Source organism: Acanthaster planci, linkage group LG06 (genome assembly GCF_054643075.1).
Source record: "Acanthaster planci isolate LZ-2023a linkage group LG06, COTS_SCS, whole genome shotgun sequence".
Classification (NCBI taxonomy): Eukaryota; Metazoa; Echinodermata; class Asteroidea; order Valvatida; family Acanthasteridae; genus Acanthaster; species Acanthaster planci.
Window position 1 is genome coordinate 19,679,366 of NC_141782.1, and position 20,587 is coordinate 19,699,952.

A 20,587-nucleotide genomic window follows, 5' to 3' on the forward strand; every position below is an offset into this window, starting at 1 on the left:
TAACCTCTAGTCTGTCCGTCAATCGTAGCTCTGTGGTTGGTCAAGGTCAATTTCATTGGTCATCCTTGAATAGGCTTTTGTTTGTCTTACAACAGATACATGGGGATTGGTTTGTCAACAGAAGACTTTGTCAACAACATGAACAGACTTCCCGGTAAGAGCTGAGTTTTTGGAGTTCTGTTTAAAACCATCATTCTTCTTGTACTGCCCTGAATGACCCTGTCAAACGTCCGGCCAGTCATTCATGCATTTTATGATATTTACCAAGCTTTTTGTCACTGTCACACAAAAATTTGCCATTTCTCATTGGATCATTCCAAACCATCCCACATAGTTTCCTGTTTGATTTGTTTGTTACACTTACTCCAGACAAGATTATCACTGTAGAACTGTTAAACTTGACCTTGTATTGCACCCAATTTCATCAGGGTGGGACAAGCATTCCTATGGTTACCACGGCGACAACGGCCACACATTCAACTCAGCAGGGAACGGTCAGCCTTACGGGCCGACATTCACAACGGGGGACGTGGTTGGGTGCGGAGTCAACCTCATCGACAACACCTGCTTCTACACCAAGAATGGAGTCAATCTGGGCGTGGCTTTCACAGATCTACCTGTGAGTGAGACGAGCCGTTTCTGCCCCCTCCCCCTCCTGTTCCCTTCCTGTCACCTAACCCAATCCTCTCTGTTGCCCTCACTCTTCACTCTCATCCGCCCCCCCCACGGTCTGGACTAAAGGTCTTTGACCCTCGATGGCTTTAGCTCAAGGTGGAACAGATTGATTCGCTTGATATCTAAAGTGAAAGGGCCCATGAAAAGTGGTTTTTATATGTTATAATTGAAAATTGTGTGTTTTTATTGGCTATCCAGAATGTAGAAGTTGTTGTTTTGATTAATGAATGGGAGAAAATAATGTTTTGATGAAATGGCCCAGTCCCCCAGAGGTATCTCATTAACATGGAAAATTTGCATATCTGTAATGTGCATTTGAGAAGACATAAACTTCAGTCCAGTGTTCGGGTGAGTTTAGAGATCATGCTGACTAGATTTGTTGTAACTGTCTGCGGCAACATCTCTATAATTTAGATTGGACAAAGCTGCATAACTTTCCAACTGAAGTGAAATTTAGACGAATTTGGACATCCGTCAAAAGTCAGGCTGACCAGAGCCAAATGGTCAGGATCGACAGCAAGCTCCAAACTAAGAAGTCTGCATTTCTAGCCACAGTGTTTTTTCCGAACATGTACCACTCGTTTGGGATTAAATTTAAACGATTGTTGAAGTCACAGACGCTGCGCCCATGATCTTTGGGAAATCAAAGAAAACCCATGAACAAACAAGAAGAGGAACTTTCATGAAATGCGAGTGACAAAGGATAAGAAATGCTTCCAAATCGACCTGGGCTATTCCACTCAATACACTCTTGTGTAATTACCCATTTGGTGGTCGTGTGCACATGCTTTTATGAGATGCACGGGCATCGTGTACATGTACATGTACCGGTACATGTATTTTACCTTCCAACAGTCTGCGAGCACGGAAATTGTGCATGTCCATGTTCCTCTCCCTTCCGGACGTACCAAGAGGGTACCTGACTATAATTGTGAGTCGCACATAATGCCATCATTTGTCGGGATTAACCACTTGCTGCCTGGGAGCCCAGTTTCGGGTACATTTTCTTTATATGCAAAGCCGGGCTGCCTGAAATCGGACAAAAGAGCTGGGCCTTGTAATAAAAGACCATACTCGGAACAAACGACCAAGCTGCAGGGAGTTGCCAACATTTTTTCAGTCGTCAATGGCGGAGGAAATCCGTTTATGATGAAAGATTATGCCACTGTTTGTGGCATTCAGCACAAGCGGATTGCCACCGGAGACAAAAGTGCTCCAGCGTTCCAGTGATGAGCGATGCAATACTGCTGCACACTAATCTGGCCCCTATTGAAATGACGTCAGCAATGCACTGTGCCAGTTCCGGGAACAAAAGAAAATTACGTAACACCGCACAATCTGGGCTCTTTTTACCAGGCAGCAGGCCTGGCTGAAATACTTGGCATCAACAGATGTTGCCTGTCCGATTAGAGTAGCCACCAGACAGTCCTTCGTGTGGGTGTAAATATCCAATAAATGAAGTTATGATTTTTTAAAGAATTTTGAAAATGGAAAATCTTAAAAATCCACCAGTTTTACGTCATTCAACTTCAAATTAAACCCGGCAGCAAGAGGTTAAAACATTCATTTTAGGGGTCAGTAAAATTAACCACAGCGATGGGAATTTTATCCATTTTTACATCCCTTATCATGCACTAGCATACTAGTGCACATTTTAAACAACAGTTTGTCCACGGAGGTCTTCCTGGATCCTTTAAATTGAGGAACAGCCTGTTTCAAGTTAATTTATAGAGACACTGGAGTCAGAAAAGATTGACCTGCAAGTACCTTATGTAGCCTCACTCCTACATGTGCATGCAGGCTTCACTTTTGTCTCACTGAAGTGTATAGAGCTGCACCATTTAATCAGTGAAGAGATTTTTCTCTCGAAGGGCAATCTGGGTTTTTTTCCATCCACGTGTCTTGATCCAATCACATCAGCCAGTGACTTGGCAAGCTGGCACAGAGTCAAATTGGCCAGTATCACGCTGAGCTGTGCTCACTGTTATGTCATGTTCCATTTTCATATCGAGGTCAATTGTTAATCTACTCAACGCATTCCGTGACAAATGAATATTCAACCGTACACTCAGAAGATGACTTCCCACCAAAAAAACCATCATTTCTGAAAGCACACCCGCTTTTGTTCTCGTTCGGAGTGGATAGGGAGACCCAGCTGTTACAGAAAAGTCATTATCATAACCTTTTGAACCAATAATAAAATTTATACCAATATCCCTCATTTGAGCCTTCACAATTGTCATGATAAGATCAGATGCTCTTCTTCAAAAAGTTTGAAATGAATTGATTGCCGAAAACAAAGCAAGCTCTGGAACTGGTCCACCAAGACCAATTATCAGTTTTCAGATTAAATTTAGACTGAATCTGAAGCACATGTAGGCCCACCCAAACTTTTTGACTGTGTGCCAAATTACTAGAATGTCTGAGCTGGCCAACCTTGAAGGCCCATTTTACGTTTTATCCTCCAGCTGCAGATGTTACACACAGGGTGAACAAACTTTCCTTGGGCAATTTGGCATTTGACAAAGTTTCAGCTGATTATTTCGTTACCTTTTGGACTGTCAGTGCAGAAATTACAGTTGAAAAATGCAGAATATTACTTACATTGTAAGGTGTTTGCAGGTATTGCTTCTAACTCAAAATATTATCTTTTGGGATATGTTATGAGAAATAAAGTGCTGTTCTTCATGCTTTGGGTAGTGTAAACTTGAGTCATTGAAAAAAGTTTATCTCTAATAGTTTCTGAATTGCTTATATTTTTTTCAGAGTAATCTCTATCCCACAGTGGGCCTACAGACTCCCGGAGAGATTGTGGATACAAATTTTGGGCAGAATCCATTTGTCTTCAATATAGATGACCTCATGCAGGTAAAGCATTCCTACATGCTGTGTACAGACTTTGCCTATTGCAAGAAGGTATTACCATACCTCATTCATATTCATGATCGAGGGCCAGATTCTCACTCTTCCATTCGCAATCACGTTCCGGTCGCTGTGTTTTTTGCTGTGCACCAGGCCCATAGGTGAGGATCCACACTGTTCCCATGGAGCAGTTTTGGAACTGTCATCTGGGTGAAGTACGCACCTGTAGGACTCACCCAAGCAACATACAAAAAGATGGCGCTGGCAGCACTCGTTCATGTTGATCTTTGTGTTAATTGATTTTTGAAATTGTAATGGCAACTGTATTCATGTACGTATGAGATATGCTCCAACAAATATAACATTATTTAGTTTGGGCAGATGGTCAGTGTTAACTTTCCTCAATATTGGAAGCCGACCAACTAGTGTGAGGCAAAGCCAATGGATGCAGTTTTGTCAACTTCCAATACATGTACATGTACCTCAAAGATACTAACATCGACTATCCACCCTCAAACCATGTTATATTTTGTGCACCGTGTCGCCTGGCCACAAGAGCGGAGGAAGAAAACATTGTGTGCATTAGCCGGTGTGAACTCGATGGTTGCTGCGGAGGACCAATTTTCATCTGAATGCATGCACAAAACCGCAGCATCAGCAGAGGTCCATTTTGTTTAGCTGTTAATAAATATTTGCTGAGTTGAGAAAAAAAAATGCTTACCAAGAACAGGTTATCAGCCTCAATGTTGTGCATTGAGTGACTGATTCTAAACTGGTTTTCGCTTAGCATCTAAATTAGGCATTTTTGCAGCAAATTTACCTGCTAAGCACAGACCAGTTGAGACTTGAAAGATGCAAATCTCGGGAAGTTTTGTCTGACAGCCTGTCTCTCCTGAGCAGTATTTTATATTGTTGTTTATTTTGCTTGGCAAATGTTGGTGCTGAAAGCTCCAATTAATTTCCCCAGTAACAGTTGGCTGTTTTTATACGCTTAAAAATGATTTCATATTCCATAAGGCTACTGTTTAAAAGTTGTTACTGCTGCTGAAACAACAGTAGTGCCTTTGGAAAGCCACTATGCAGCCATTAGAATTGTAGCCACATTCTGTGTACACGTACATGTATTAATCCTGGCCGTAGCCAGTTGATTAAGAGATGGCGTCAGTGTGAATTTCTTTCCGCTGCCAAACCTTTGGCTTCAACTTCATTTCTATCCACTGTCTTGAGTACAGTTGTCATTAGCACAGGGAGGCTTAAAAGGTCCATGTGCTAGTATGTCTGGACCTCAAACCATTGTTTATAGCCTTGAACGCATTGCCTGTTTTATGTCTGTCTCTACTTTCTGCTGGTTGGACTGTTCACATTAAATGACTGGGTAACCATTACCTCTAGCAGCCCTCAATTCTCTAGCCAGTGAAGGATTTAGGATAGGGTTATTGTAATCTGCCATACTTGCATGCTAAAGGTGTGACAACTTTAGACTGAGTGTACAACATGCCAAGTCTTTCATGGCCATTCCTATTCATGGATGATCACACGTAGGACAGACCCCGTTGAAGCACTTACGCTCCATGAGTATGGTAGAAGATTGCAAAGCAAAACAAACAAAAAGCACCTGCTCACTTTGCTCATTAGCTACATGTAGTATGAACAAGTGCATCCCAGATGGACGGGTAGTTTCAAATGGAACAGATGCTCAGATATTGAAACATCTTGTCCTTATTTTGTTGAAGGGATTAGCAGAAATTTTTTCTCTGCCAAACGTATGCAGTATTCTTGTACAACATACACATTCATTACTGATGGACTGTCCATGTGCTTTACACCATCTTGTCGGGCCCGTTAACATTCAGAAAGCCATGTCAGCTGTCTGAGTCATACACTTTTCAAATGCAGCCACTCCAGGCAAAAAAACCCCAGCTAAATAAACGTGTGTGCCGTGACATTTACACCCTGGGATGGGGAGAGGCAAGTAGGAGTACAGTCACTCACCAAAGTTCCTGAAGCGTAAACAGCCACTGAATTCGAACTCCCCACCCTGTGATTGAGAGTTACCTGCCAAACGGTATTAAACCCCTCCCTCCCACCACCAGTCCCAATCAGTGCACTTTGCATGGGGTATCGGCTGCTAACTTGCTTAGCAAATTTCTGTGCTTGGCAGATTTATCTACTTCCCAGTAGCAGGACCCCTGATGTTTCCAAGCTCCTCGTAAATGTGAGGTTTTGGCATATTCAGTAGGCAGTATTTTCAGTGGACAGGTCCCCAGGAGTTGAGAATTCTGAGATGCCCTCGAATTTCCCTCGAAATGTGATTGACTAGTTGCGTGAAATACATGTAGGACCTAGTTGCTCAAGGGACTGTGTTGCTCTTGTCAGTTTGGTGCTCTGCCAGACTTTCAATTTTTTTTAATGTTGTATTGGCTCTCAGGAAATGCGGATGAAGACATGCGCCACCATTTCCAGATTTCCTGTGCCAGATGACAAGGGGGAATGGCAAACAACGCTACACAGGTAAGGCCAGTGTGTGTTAATTGTATGATTGGCTGTGGGCTGGCACTGCTGAGGGCGATATTTAGCTTGTTCACAGGACAGCTGCGGAAAGTTGGACTTGAGACCTTGGCAACCAGACTTGGAGGAGGTAAACGCAGCGATGAGAATGCTGACCAGTGGGATTTCAGAAGCTTTGAGGCATCTCTTACTCTCACCTACATAACTGAGTAAACTAAATTCCTGTCATTTGATTGGTGGAATGTTGATCACATGTCGTGAATTATTCATCCCAATGTAAGACATAGCCCACCACATAAATGGAATGCTCCATTCCGTAGGTAGATAAATATATCCCCTAATATGTCCCATCAGGCCTCATTCTTCAGAATTGTTGCTGATTGGACCTTCCATTATAATAGCAACATTTCTACAAAATTCTTCCATGTGTATTTTGTTGTTTAACCATGGTACTTACTTGTTGCGCATCCCTATTCTCAGAATGGTATCAACCTACTTAGTCCACCATGGCTACTGTTCCACAGCCGAGTGTTTTGCGCGGTGTACAGGTCAGACCATTGCAGAAGAGTTAACGTCCATCAAAAACAGACAAAGTAAGTTGGGCAGTTTGCACAGTGCCCATTGCACAAGTCTTTTTGCTTTGACTTTGCGCAATTCTCCAACGGTCAAAATTACTTAGAAAACCTGCTCAGTCCTTTGAGAAGCCCTGCTCAGTCCTTTGAGAAGTCCCACCTTGGTAAAATTTTTCAATCTCCTATGCAGTCTGTTGGTTATTGTTCAATATGGAATTAGTTTATTTATTAATAAAAACCAATTGTTAGAAGAAAATATCCCTCAAAGGGTTAAGAAGACGATGAAGAAATGTTCAGTTTTAGAGCTTGGAGGAAAACCCCGGATAAATATACCAGGGAATACCCATGGAATCAGGCAAGAACTGAGAACCCAATCCACATGCTGACTTAGGTGGGATTCAAACGTGGGGTTGCAGAGGTGGCAGGATTCACATCCCCTGCTCTGCTGATTGCAGAAACATCCAACATACTTGTAGATGAAGTGAGAAGCCAATTCAGAAAAAAGCAACAGTCTGTCTTTTTGCACTGTGCTGTGGATTAAAAGCCTTGGAACTGTACATTAAACACAGTAAACCCTACCAGTTGTGATGAGTTTTAGATTCAAGAAAAGTACGTTCAGTCACTTTTTGTTCTATTGAGTATGGGCAATAGGGTTGTACATGTACATGGAACAGTTCTGAAGAGATTGTAATCTTGTTGAATCATGTGGCTAACTTGAATTTTACATTATGACACAGAAATACAGAGGCTAGTCTTAGACGGGCGCATGGGAGAAGCCATTGAAACCACCCAGAGACAATACCCGGGCTTGTTAGAAAAAAAACCCAACCTTGAATTCATGCTCAAGTGTCGCCAGTTTGTGGAAATGGTGAACGGTACAGATAGTGAAATCCGCAGCTTGCGGAGTCCTCGGTCACGCTCCTCCAGCCGGCATGCGAGCCCGGCGATGAGCCCCCACCACGAGAGTATATCACTATCCTCCACATCTTCGCATCACATGGAGATACAGCCGTCACATCAGGGAAGCAGTAGCAGCAGCGGCGGCAGCTTCATGCACAGCAAGCTGGGGTCCGGGTCCCCCAAGACGCACCACCAGTCGGACCAGGCCGGGTCCTCGGACATGAACTCCCTGAACGGCTCCCCGAAAGGACAGATCATGAATGGGGGACCTGCCAAGGACGTGGCGCACGACCGGGAAATAGACATGGACGTGGAGTACCCGCATCACCACCTCCACCATCACCACGACGACAGGCCAAGGGATGTTGCAACAACCAATGAGAGAAATCGGAGGAACGGAGCACCGGTCCGGAATGGTAGTGTGCCAATCATGAATGGGTCCTGTCCTGTTGACGACATGGACACAGATGATATAGGTGAGGAGACTTGAGTGGTTTTTTGTGTGGTGTCCCATTGAAACTAGCACATCTGTTTCCTTTGTAGAGTACCAAAGCAAGACGTCATACCAAGAACTGTAGTGAAAACGAATGAAGTATGCGCTTGTGTTGATCCGTATTCTGATTCTTGCACTAATTCCTTTAAGTGACATATTCATCTGACTACTCTGTATATTGGTGTGGATTTTCCTTTTAGTGATATGTTGCACAAGTTAATATCGTTATACAATTCTCTAGAATCTTCCAGTGCGGATCTCATTCTTGTTCATATACATAAACTTTCAAGGGGATATCAAGCGCCATGTCAAAATTCAAAAGTACCCACACCTTACCTTCCTCGATGCTGACTGCCCAAAACAGATTTCCTGATGTTACATTGTACTACATGTATCTTAGTTTGAACCTGTAGTCCGGTTAGTCTTGGAGCAAAAAAAAAAATGCCGGCTACTTCCACCTTCTTTTCCCAGTTTGCCCCGCCCTCCACCCCAAAAAACAAATTGTATCTTGAGTTTGGCTCCAGTCATCATGCAGTTTGTGAGTTGTTTTACGTGTGCCATAGCCCCATGAATTGACTTTTATTTTGTCGTGTACCAGTTTTTCTTGGTAACCTCTTTTCTTTCTCCTGTGCCAGTTATGGAGCCACGGAGTATGAAGCGGCAGTTATGTGGAGGGAATCTAGCTGCAATAGAGCGCATGCTATCCTTCGGTCGGGAGCTCCAGACTATGTACGACAGACTGTGTCGAGAGGTAGGACGGAACGATACCAACCAGAAAGCATTACAGGTACGTTGTGTGTTTAGTTTCTTGGGGGGGTTGCATTTCTGATCAGGTTTTCACTAGACAGTTTGTGTTGCCTGTTGCAGCGAGATCAACATGCTTGAAAGCGTATAAGACTCGAGTTGTGACTTGGAGCACCACTTAAAAAAGAGATTTTTTTTTGCTTTTAAGAGAGTTTCTTAGCTTTTCCAACCTAGAAATAAACGTTTTCCTGGAGCAAGGCAATTTTCCATTGTCTCCTTGGTGTTCAAGGACTGATGTTGGATGTCACTGCCTCCCAAAATGCTTGACATCCAAAGCATTCAGTGTACGTTGGGATTCAGCCAAGCAGAATAGATCAAAAGTTGCTGAAGACAGTGAAAAACATGTCCTCAGATCTGGCACTGTAGAATTTGGGGTTGGCAGGTGTTTTTACTCAATGTCCATATTGATCAGGCTGTCAAATTGATTGCTCTGTCAAAATGAGAAACTGTGTGTTCTCTTCACAGTGCAAGTGAAAACAGGTAGTAGAAAAAGCACTTAAGATTCATTTTGTGGGATTTGGTCTTGAAAGAGAAGTTTGGCAAAGATTTGCTTTCATTATCTGTCTTGTTTTTTTTTTAATTTGATTGTTTACAGGATGCATTCAGCTTACTAGCCTATTCAGATCCATGGAATAGTCCAGTGGGTTACCAGTTAGACCCGGTACTCAGAGAGCCTGTGTGTGCAGCTCTCAACAGTGCCATTCTAGGTGAGTTGTCAATGTTTTAGGCTGAACGCGTCCTCTGTAAGGTTTCCACTTCACGGCTGTGTTTGCACCTTTGGCTACGAGCTTCATTTTAAATAAATTTCCAGCCTCATGTCAAGACTTTCTCGCTCAATTCAGCGACGTTTTCTGCTGCAGTAATGTCAAATTGTCTGATATGTGGCAAGATTTTAAAATATTGCCCCCCTGGTTTCTATAGTTGAATTTTTTTGAGCTTAAATATAGAGCATGAGCCAAAGATAAAGGTGGAGATGGGTGTCTCTCGCTCAAATATAATTCTGAGAAAGGCCAGGGGGTTAATTGTTCATGGAACCTTTGACCTGGCTTCAGCTTAGTAAAACATCCATGCATACGCACAACGAGGCACTCCTTCAAGACCTCCTACAAGATAGCAACACGAAGCAACAAATGCAATTTCACAAGCTTTACAAACATTTTCTATGATTTCTTTTACACAGTTGTGTCAATTTGTATTCAGCAACTTGTTGGCAAGTTAATGAACTCTCTGATTTTTTCTTGTACAGCATGAAAATTGGCCATATTTATAGTAAAGCTTATTTTGCACTGTTGGTCTAAGTACCTTTGCCTTTGCAAGTGGACTTCTTTCCCATAACTTGTTTAACTAACGTCAGAGTTAAAAGGTTCGAAATTTCAATCCTTGTGGAAGATTTTGCCTTTGAGTAAGATTTGGCCGAGATTGGAAAGTCAGGCTAATTAATTTTGGACAAATTGTCAGGTCACTGTGATCAGCCAGCAGTTTTCAGCTTTGTCTGCAGTACATTTCTGATTTTTTTGTTTTTGTTGAATTGCAGAACTGCAAAACATGCCGAAGCATCCTCTACTAGAGCTGGCCATCGGTCATACTATGGAGACAATGAAGCTCATGTCCAAATATGGCCCCGGCTCTTGTGCCTTCACCAGCGTCCAAAGCTTCATCCACTAACTAACGCAAACACGGGGACACACGCACACTAGTGGGCGGTAGCCTTTCTGTGTCAGAAACTCACAACTGTGGTCCCCATCATCTCCCGAACTCATGGAACATTGTTCAAGGGAGGGGCTACGTAGAACCTGAATAAAACTGCCGCAAGATCCCACAAGCACAGACAGTTGGACTTGTTTGTTTTCTCTTCAAGATAGTGGTCAGAAAACTACCTTTTCTTCACAAACTGTTTTCCGGGGCCTGATTTATTTAATATTCGCCTCAGAACCTGTCAATATTTGGCACTTGGAACAATATCAAAGGTTCTTCTTGACATGTGAATGGCTCTCACTTACAACTTGTTGATTGTGTGTGGTAGAACTGCTTTCTTGTTGGAACATGTAGCAGCATCAAGTTATTCTCTTGGTGCCTGGCCCGTTAAGGTTGACTACCAGTAAATGGTTCGTCCAGAGTTGACACAGATCAAGCCAGACCCCTGACACCCTGCCATAATTAATACACTCCAGGAATTTTCCAACTCGTAGTTGGTTCCACAACTTCTTGGTGATAGAAATATTCAACTGACTCTCCTCCCATTTGAACTTGAGCACAACACCGGATCGGAATCTCCTTCTTTTGTGGGATAACTAAGCCACAAGTGTCCAGTTACCTTTGAACTGCTGGTTATTTTGAAGTGTTGGGGAGCTCCCAAAATCTCCGAACAATCCTGCATAGCTGTTGTCGACTGTAGACTCATGAGTGAAAGAGGTGCTCGTAACGCAGGCTGTGCGAACCACATGGGGATTAAACCTGTACCCCCTTTCTGGAAAAGTTGTCGAGGCATTTTGGGGTCAGGGGTTATCGGTAGGAAAAGGAAGAGGACCACTTGAGGAAACTGTCAACACAAAGCCAGCTGAAAAGAGCGTTCGCGTTGCCAGAAAAATGAGTTTTTCACCCAAGTTGTCTAAACTCCATGAAAACAAAGGACAGACCACAAGGGTAGGTGACATAAACATACATACATGCTTGCGGCTGGAAGGGACTGTTTGTAGTTAATGTGCGTGGACACGAGCAATCAGGAAGAGTAAGACTGAGCAACATTTCCGGTGGATTATTGAAGCATGAGTTCCGAAGCAATTCCCAAAGTACTTTGATGAACATTCAGCTCGCATAATAAGGTATTTTGTGTCCGTCTCCTCGAGGTAGTAGTAACAGGGGAGGAAGTTGTAAACAGGTAAAGCTTTGCTGAAAAATACAACAGAGGAAAAAAGGGTCCAGCCATTGTTTTTAGCATCAACCATACCCTCAACCCCACTTTTCTGGTCCTCAAAGCAGAGTCAGTTATTGACTCCATAAAATTTGAAATTATTCCTGACTTTGTACTGAAATCAAAATGAACTAGTTTGGTATTCCAATAGCACACGCCTAAATTAAAGTGTATCTCGGGTCATTCGGGAACAGCAGCATGCACTGTGAGTTCCCCTATCAGCACCGCTGTGCGCTGACTCGAACACACCCAACGTGTTTGAGCTGGTGTGACGTCAGGTTCCTTTGTTCTCGACTGACCTTCCTTTTTTTGAAATACCAAATTGGCTCATTGGATAGTTATTTGAAATGGGTTGGATTTCTTTCTTTTTAAAAAAAATTAAGTAGCTTGTGTCATTCTGAACCTCATTTTAATTTAACCGAGCAGCTTGAAAATAAAAGGAGTTTTGTGAAGTTCTAGAACTGTTTAAACTCTGATGTCATTAGCAAGAGGAGGCTACCTCACTACTGTGCAGCATCTTTATCAGTCAAATTTTTTTTAAAGAATGGTCCGGCCAAATTATGTACCGTTGTCAGGACTGTCAAAAGGATGTGCAAAAACGGTTGTGCGGGACTCAACGTTCTGCACATCTCCTCCAGACACTGAGGAGATTAAGGATTGTTTCAAGGAATGAGACCAGACAGGGGGATGGATGTGCATTCCGCATACCTCAAGAAACTGTGTGACGTTACGTTAACTTTAATCAGGGACTGAACAGAGAGAGATGTTGTACATAAAAAATACCAGATCGCATTGGGTCCTGTGTAGAAACTCAATCTTACTAGGCAAAAATAACATTGTTGTGATATTGCTGTAAATTACAAATTTTTACATAAGAGTTCACAGTTCCCTGATAGAAGAGCTTGTCTCTCTCCAGTTTACTTCCAAACAAGCAGAGGTGTTTTCGATTTTTTTTCTTTTTTGTTTTGTCTTTGTGTAATTTTTTTTCTTGGTTCAGAAAAAACACGGTTTTCTTGCATACTGGATAGAGCAGAAATGTGAAGGAAGTTTTAGAGTTCAATCTCAGTCACCTAAAAGTGTGTTTGCATCACTGAATAGCTCTATGCCAAAGTGATGTTAAGTGATACGTTGGATTAGACTTGGCCTCGAGTGTTCTCGTTTGCTGTTTATCTCTACGACACCCTTATGCCAACCCGACAAGATTCCTTGGGATTGTTGCACCGTCCCCGGAGGGCCAAACTGAGTTTGTTTGGACCACTTTGCATTACATTACAGAAAGGCAAAACTGTGGTGAATGCTCTGTCATTTGCACTCTATTCTGATTTGTGAACTCGATAGAACTAGCACCAATTACTCGTTCTCAGTACGCTGCAGTAGCCAGGATCAACTCCCACGAACCTTTATGAAACCTGCAGTTTAATGTGGCCCCAAACTGTGTTTCGCTCCTAAATGCTTAACAGAGTGAAGTGGTGCACATTGTTTGGCTGTAAGTTTAACGTTAGTGCTTCAGTGGAGTAATGCAGTGTGCATCCTTACCTGCAAATTACACAATCTTTTTTACTAAAGGAGGATTTTCTGAGAAGGAGTTTCTCACGGCAGGAAAAGGTCGGGCAGCACCTGTTATGATGTGGGGTATTGGGTTAATGAGTCATGACGGTTGATTTGAAATTCAAATCATTTGTATAGTTTCCCACAACATCTGTAACTACACAAATTCCCATTTATTGATTTATGGTTTAAAAACAGCCCATTTGTGGAATTGTGGACACTAATTGAAGCCACCAAGTGTCAAATCAAGAAAATGCAATAAAGATTTCTTTTCCTTATTGTTTGATTGTCAAATCCAATTATTTAAACGAAATTGTTTGAAATAAGACAGAAGTAATGTGTTATGTTATTTGTAAATTTATAAATTACCGAGTAGTCTAGATGTTTTTAATGAATTTTTTGGCACATATAATCTGTACAATTTTATTCCATTCAAATAAGGCTGGATATGTTCGTAAGCTGTTGCTTTTTCCTCCACAAAAAATTAAACGATTGAAGTATGCACAGCGGTCATCATGCCCCAGAAGTACATGTACATGTATAATTTTGTTTCAGAAAATTCGTCCGAAATATGAGGTATGGGCTATATCGGTAGTGTATTTATTTTCATCGTTGTACTTTTTGCTGTTACTGTTGTTTTAATCTGTATCAGCATAAAAATCTTTCTTGTGCTGGACAAGTCAAAGGAGTGAAGGCTCAAATAATATTACACAAGAGAAAGGTCTTACAGTTTCAGTCTGGGTGTTCTGCAGAGGTTCTGCATAGCAGCCATCTTCCTGGCAAGTACTTTGGGGGGGATGTGCACAAGAGGTCTACTCATGTGTACATCCCAGTGGAACAAAACACTGACCGGGAAGATGGCCGCCGTGCAGAACCTCTTTAGCAGTGTTGCAGTAAAGTCCATCACAAGTTCCTGCAAGTCCATCACAAGTCATCCAGTCTTAAGATGCGTCACAAGCCGTTGAAGGGAACTGTGACACAAGCATTCCCTTGTCATTGTTCACCCTGTTACTTGTGACTGGTCTTGTGAAGGGACTTGTGACTGGACTTTGGTAGGACTTGACTACAACATGGTCTGTTACAGCTGGCTAAACTTTCTTTTGTTTTGCCAAAATAAACTGCCTAGTTACAGTACCAGTTTGTGGACCAAATTGCCTACTGGGTTGTAAACAAGAATACAGAGGCCGGCCAAACGACATGTACTTTATTGTAACCAGCAGTAGTTAAATACATGTACATGTGCACTGTACTAAATTGGCCGAGTAGTCACTAGTTACGTACTCATAGCATGATATTCAGTTTTGCCTGAGGTACTGGCTGAGAGAATGTCAAGTCAGGGGGGGGGTACTCACTCGTGCAGGGACAGTTTGATAGCTTTTAACTCTGTGGTTTTTTCCCTTTGAAATTTAGCATTTTGGAGGGGCGCATAAACCCAGACTGAGCTTGTCTGACAAATTGACACCAAATGCCATGCTGCTCTGATATTTCATGATAGTGCATGGCCAAAAGTGGCCAGAGTTTTGACAGCGTATTCCTGTGCGACGGTTGTGTTACTTAATGCTCGTGTGCACATTGCGTACGGGCTTCCAAGACTCCTGGCAGCAGAGAGGTATCGTTGTTGAGTTTTAATAGATCAGCTTTCGATCCTTTCACTGTATCAGCACAGTTCGATTTTAAGGCAGTTGATTACGTATTTGCATAAGCATCTCAAGAAGAGTGTGTCTCCTTTTTTTTAATTTATGTTCCTTTCTTGTCGTTTCATATTGATAAATGGATACGTTGTGCAGAGGTGAAAACATGAAAAAAAAACAATTTAAAGGTAGCCATTTTTGTCTATTTATTCCCTGGCATTTTTAGAAAAAGATTATGTGATTTTTTTGAGAACTATGTAGTGTATACATGGATTTATAAAAAAAAAAACATGTATTGAGGAAGATTTAATGAAATAATAAATGCTGCGCGTGTGGCAGATCTAACCAGTTGGTGATTGTGGTGATTTTCATAAGCCCAGGCACAGAGAACACGGAATAAAACTCAGGATTTTCTTTTTTTTTTATTGTGCATTTATTTAAAGAAAAGTAAACAAATAGTGGTATTCTAGGATTCTACAAAATTCACTGTACTTTGTAACGGAGTTAAATCGTGTATAAATAGTTTTTACAGATTTTCTGCCATCTTCAAATACAGAGAAATCTACAGAGAAGAAAAAGTTGATCTTATTGCTGAGGAGAAATTGTTCAACGTCTCTCTACAACATTTCTGCGTCAAGAACTTCACTCACTTTGCTGTTTAATTCTAATCGGTGATTAAGAAATGTATTTTTCTGAGACAAAAATACACAACAATCAAGACACTCCTTTTCCCTGGGAAAATAAAAAGTGGCAGAGAATTTTCTGTTAAAGAGAGGTTTGATATAAAATCAAATACAATGAACATGAAATCTGTAGTATTTGCTTTTGTTTTCATTCATACCCCTGGAAAGACCTTTTAAGTGTAAACTACGCAAAAGCCTTTTTTCTAAACCCCGCCTCATCCCAAATGCAGTTCCGTTCATCAAAATACAATGCAAAAGTCTATTTCTCTATACAAATTTACATGCATTATTTCTGTACAAGAAAAACCAACTCTATACCGGTACATCAATCATGGAATTGGACTTGCATCTTTGATGACCGAACTCAAGTCTGGTTTCCTATGGTCAACAGAGAGAAAAGCATCCAACCCAAACCTTAGTTTTAAATGAGATCTGGTTCGAGGTAGATTGTTAGTACCAGTACTTGTGACACTTCACAGATCAGCAAAATCCAACCCAACCAAACTTGCCTTCCGGTTAATTTTTCTCTCGTTCAGAAGGGTGCAGTGTGGCATACAAAGTTTAAAGGTGACAGGCTTTTAAAAACTTGCTACTCACACGTCTGTCCCCTAAAAATGCCTTATTGATTCCCACTCTCTGCCAGTCTGCATTTCTGTTTTCTCCAATGTGGATCCCAGGTTCATCATGGCAATTTGCTCTTACTTTCCCTGGCCTTTCCTCTTGCTGTCAGCCTTGTATTTCTCGTGGAGGGTTTTCCTGAAGGCGGCTGGATTCTCCCAGAGCTGGGCTGCCTGGAGGTTGAGGGGACTTTTAATGTTGGGCGCTGTCGAAAGGTTAAATATAAAACACGTTACTCAGTCTTGCCTGCAAGTTTGGACATTCCAGTTCCCTTGTTCTATACCTTTCAAACGTGGCATTAAAAGTAAAAACGACTGAACAAAAAAATCTTCAACAGATTGGAATTTTTTTTGGAACTCCCAACTGTATGCCTGAACGAGATATTCTCATGAGGGGAGAAGGTCAATGGCAGTACATGTATATTCAGCATTGCGAGTGGCTGTAGATTGAGTAAAAATATACCAGGCAAGATATGAGACGGAGCGGTACCCCCCCCACCTGTCCAATCCCTATACACACTCTAGACTATTATTACCTAACACATCCCCCCCCAAAAAGTCTGTAAAGAATTCCTGAGATTCGGATCAAACAATGACCAACACGAAGGCGGGGGGGGGTTCTCTCCGTCCCATATCTTGCTTCAAATGAACTTGTGAGGCAGTCAACATGCATGACACGAAAAGAGTGAGCTGTTACCATCAGACCCCTAGTTTAGCAAAATGTCTCACACATACACACGATTGAGAAGGGGATGGTGGGAATAGAGGTAAGTGCAAATGAATATTTTAGATTCGGGAAAGGAGAGCAAGGAGGAGTAACAGGACGCCAATTGAAATCCCATTTGCTAGGACTGAGACTTATCGAAACTCATTCTTTGTAAGATCTTCAAGGGAATCACCATTACCATCATCAGAGACTTTTAAGGGGGGCACTTACAGCACACAGGCACACTCCTGAGAAACTTTCAAAATGAGCTCCCGTAAAGCTCTGTTTTGAACAGATGGTTGTCACAACTTGAATTCTGGACTCAACCGTCAACAGTCCTGAATCCTCCAACTGTTATTTTAATTTCAATATGCACGGAATGTGCATATATCGTGTCCTGAGGAATATCTGGTGTAGGAGATGTACTGTACATACATGTATTAATAGGGCTGCAACCTGAATTTGGTTCTATTCTGACAAGAAGCAGAAATCTGTCTCTGCACCATTATTCCTTGAAATGGACTTGGTTGTTGAGTGCTTTCATTTTTGAAAATCTCATAATGCCAGAGCAGACTGTGGCATCTCAATTTGGCTCCTACGACACCACCCCCCCCCCATCAAGCAGACAAACAAAGACTTCAGTGTCTGAAACCACAGGGTCCCTCCGACAGTGGCCCCACCTGCCAAAAGCCCCTGTATGGAGAGCAGTATGGATGACACCGTGTAGGTTGGCACCCACTCCTCCTTCAGAATGTCAAGGCAGATATTGCCTTCTGTGTCCACGTTGGGGTGGAAGCAGGGAGTCAGGAACTTGACCTTGGGGGCAGAGACGGAATAATCGCTGGGGAATGCCATGGAGAGTTTGTAGTGCAGGCCCTCGTACATCTGGAAGGCAGGAAAATTGAAAGTACGCGTGTTTACCCCACTACCATCCCCAAAACACAGCTTTGTGTCATTATGATTAACAGTGCAGTGATGTTACAAATTGAGAAATCTGCATTGCTCGGCTTTGTGGGTTTGCATTTTGACTGGGTGTTGTCAATGTAGTTTACATTACATGCACTGAAAAAACTTTCCTCTTGTGCAAGGGATCATGTAAGTTCTCGCTGCCCCTAGAACTGAATCAGAAGATTAGCATTACTCAAATCTAACCACAACATGTGCATGGCGTTAGGAAACGGACGGTTTTGAGTTGTCCAAGCTCAGGGTCAAGTGACTTGATCACTCACAGAATCAGGACTTCCTTCCACTGTCGCCTTCCAAAGGAAGATGTTGTCGCCATCGGGGAAAGCAGATATGCCTTTGGGCGGACTCACCTTGAAATATCAGTAATGGAAGAAAGTGTGTTATCAGTACCTGCAAATGACTGTTTGACACTAGGGGATGGAGCTGTGTGTGATTGGGGGGGGATTGTATGCGAAAAATCTGTCACTGCATGGCTGGGGGCTGTATGAGATGGTTTGAAACAAAGGGTGCAATCCTGGTTGATTTCAGTTTAAGAATGAAACAATTGGCAAATGTACATGAATTATGCAGTCCTACTTCAGCAGTAAAGGAGCATTGGTACAAGTGCAGAGTTGGGGAGTCGTACATTATTGTTAATTATCATTATTATTATGAATTATTTTTACATGGTGTATTCGTAGAGTAAATGTCAGTCAGTTGCACACCAGTCAGTTGAGGACAGAGGTGGAGCTTGCATTATCAGTCATGTTAGAATCTTTAAATTATGCAAGAAAGTGTACACACAGTAAAGGCGATTCACAACAGAGTACCTCCAAGAGTTTGTAACGCGTTGGCCGATCACAATGTACGAAATCTGTCAACCCTTTCCAAACGTGCGCATGGGGTCAACAGATTTCACGTACTGTGATTGGCCAATGCATTGCAAACTCTTGGAGGCGCGCTATTGTGAAACGCTCATATTGGTGGACGGCCAAAACCTTGACCAGTAGATGAGTGCAGCCAATTCTGGCACAGTCAACCAGTCTGTGCGAGCTGAATCCAAGGTTTCACCCTGTGTGATGGGTTTGCGATAACATACGTGCAAACTTTGCACGTATGTTAGGCTCTGAATGATTGAATGGGACCCCTCCTTATCACTACGTCCTTACATCGTCTGCTGTTAATAAGCCTCCTCTTTGGACTATGAACCTATGCCATCACTGTTAATAACAGTAACAATGGTTCAAAGAGAATATAAATGCCAGATGCTGTCAAGCTATAATCCTAGAACTTTGGGTTTGTCATACGCTCCGCTCTCTCTCCTGGAGCACACTTCAAACCCCCATATTCTAGGGGTAGTCAGGCTACCTATCACCAGACCATGTACAAATGTTAAAAAAGGCAACAAGAAGGATGTCAGTTACTGGAATGAAATAAGATGATAGTTTGTGGAGTCCAGGTCTTTCAGTACAATAGGAACTCTGGGGTTCATCGTCCACAGCTCAGTGGATGACGAATCCAAAGTTCTAGGGGTAGGGCCTACGTCCTCAGATCAATTTCAGTCTGTAGATGGCGTCAGTTCTTCCTGATAGCAACAGATGGTCAAATGGTGTGACATCCAACATGTGTACTGCCAGTGTGCCACGACAAACACCAACTTGGAAAGAGTTCCATATACGGACGCCACTTGATACCCCGTGCACAAACCCTATCTGAAACATTCTAAGTGCATGTATTTTTTCAGTAAACAACGTGGTATTTACCCTCCTAAATTGAACTATTCTGGACACGTTTTTGCTTTCTGATGACTATTAAATCACTGTAGGGAAGAATTACTGGTTCCGTATATGGAACTCTTCCCGCCAACTTACCATAAGCTGCATTAACTCTGTTTGAAGTCTGTGGGAAAAGAAAGCAAAAGGATTTACATTAATTCAAACCAGGAAACATGATTAATTATTCATGTCATCATGATCTGATGATTAAAAAGCAGGTGGGTAAACATGGCCAGAGAAACCTTGAAAACAAGTTTAGGCAACTTAACTCACCATTTTCAACATGTTCAACCTTCAGACCTTGTCAGACCATGGTCAACTTTTGTCTTCTAATCTTCAGTCAAAAATATGAAAAATGATGGAGAAAGTTCCCAGACCAAAGATGCCAAACTACCTAAAAAATAAACATGCTAGGCCTATGTTTCAAATTAGACCCTAAAAATCACTTCTGTAATCAGGGTAATGTGAACTTTAACTTAGTTAAGGACAAAGGCCCAAAGAAAACAATTCCATGGTCAAACCTCTTTGTTACGTTGTGATTATCTCGCTTTTCTGTCACTTTTTTGGTTGAATCCTTTCGCCTGTTGTTGGTTGCTGCAACTGTCCTCGGATCTACATTCTGCGCCATGTTTGTAAACCTTAACAAACAGACAAAATACAAAGCTACATGCAAAAAAGATGTAGGTCTGCTTGTTCGCTCTGAAATGTACGGAGTGTGCAAGCAGCGGCCGGCGGTCAGCTAGCTAGGGGTGCAATGGCTATTTTACCATTTAAAAATGGCGCTGTGTCAACTGCATCCAATCATAAAATATCTTGAAAGGAAAGGACCAATGAGAGATAAGTTTTCCTCAAGCTCCGCCCTAACGAGAAAGTTGAATGAACTTTAGAAAATAGAAATGGCCGCCCCCATGGTTGCCTTTTTCTCAGAGCTCAAAGAAGTATTGCGCATACAGTGTG

The 20,587-nt window shown here is 42.2% G+C and overlaps 2 protein-coding genes across 2 annotated transcripts in view; one reads left to right on the forward strand and one right to left on the reverse strand.

The window, feature by feature from the left end:
* Positions 1-15,249, forward strand: part of LOC110981307 (ran-binding protein 9-like) — a 32,893-nt gene extending 17,644 nt beyond the window's left edge. Inside the window, exons 3-11 of the mRNA XM_022238787.2 lie at positions 96-154; positions 429-619; positions 3,442-3,543; positions 5,966-6,048; positions 6,526-6,638; positions 7,355-7,993; positions 8,646-8,797; positions 9,410-9,521; positions 10,349-15,249. Of these exons, the coding sequence (XP_022094479.1) occupies positions 96-154; positions 429-619; positions 3,442-3,543; positions 5,966-6,048; positions 6,526-6,638; positions 7,355-7,993; positions 8,646-8,797; positions 9,410-9,521; positions 10,349-10,479 (1,582 nt within the window). The 3' untranslated portion in view covers positions 10,480-15,249. The remainder of the gene's footprint in view (positions 1-95; positions 155-428; positions 620-3,441; positions 3,544-5,965; positions 6,049-6,525; positions 6,639-7,354; positions 7,994-8,645; positions 8,798-9,409; positions 9,522-10,348) is intronic.
* Positions 15,250-15,367: 118 nt separating this feature from the next.
* Positions 15,368-20,406, reverse strand: ube2c (ubiquitin conjugating enzyme E2 C). The gene is made up of 5 exons (XM_022238790.2): positions 20,152-20,406; positions 19,727-19,754; positions 18,140-18,226; positions 17,591-17,795; positions 15,368-16,410 (listed from the first exon to the last, which is right to left on the reverse strand). Exons 1-5 carry the CDS (start codon positions 20,256-20,258, stop codon positions 16,286-16,288), a joined length of 552 nt encoding a protein of 183 aa, XP_022094482.1. The 5' UTR covers positions 20,259-20,406; the 3' UTR covers positions 15,368-16,285.
* Positions 20,407-20,587: the final 181 nt, after the last annotated feature.

What these genes read in the sequence shown, in the direction of transcription:
- ube2c (XM_022238790.2), bottom strand. Translation starts at nt 20,258, where the DNA reads ATGGCGCAGAATGTAGATCCGAGGACAGTTGCAGCAACCAACAACAGG. An exon ending in CAGAGTTAATGCAGCTTATG is followed by an intron (nt 18,227 to 19,726) that starts GTAAGTTGGCGG and finishes TGATATTTCAAG; the next exon opens with GTGAGTCCGCCCAAAGGCAT. An exon ending in CATACAGGGGCTTTTGGCAG is followed by an intron (nt 16,411 to 17,590) that starts GTGGGGCCACTG and finishes ACCTTTCGACAG; the next exon opens with CGCCCAACATTAAAAGTCCC.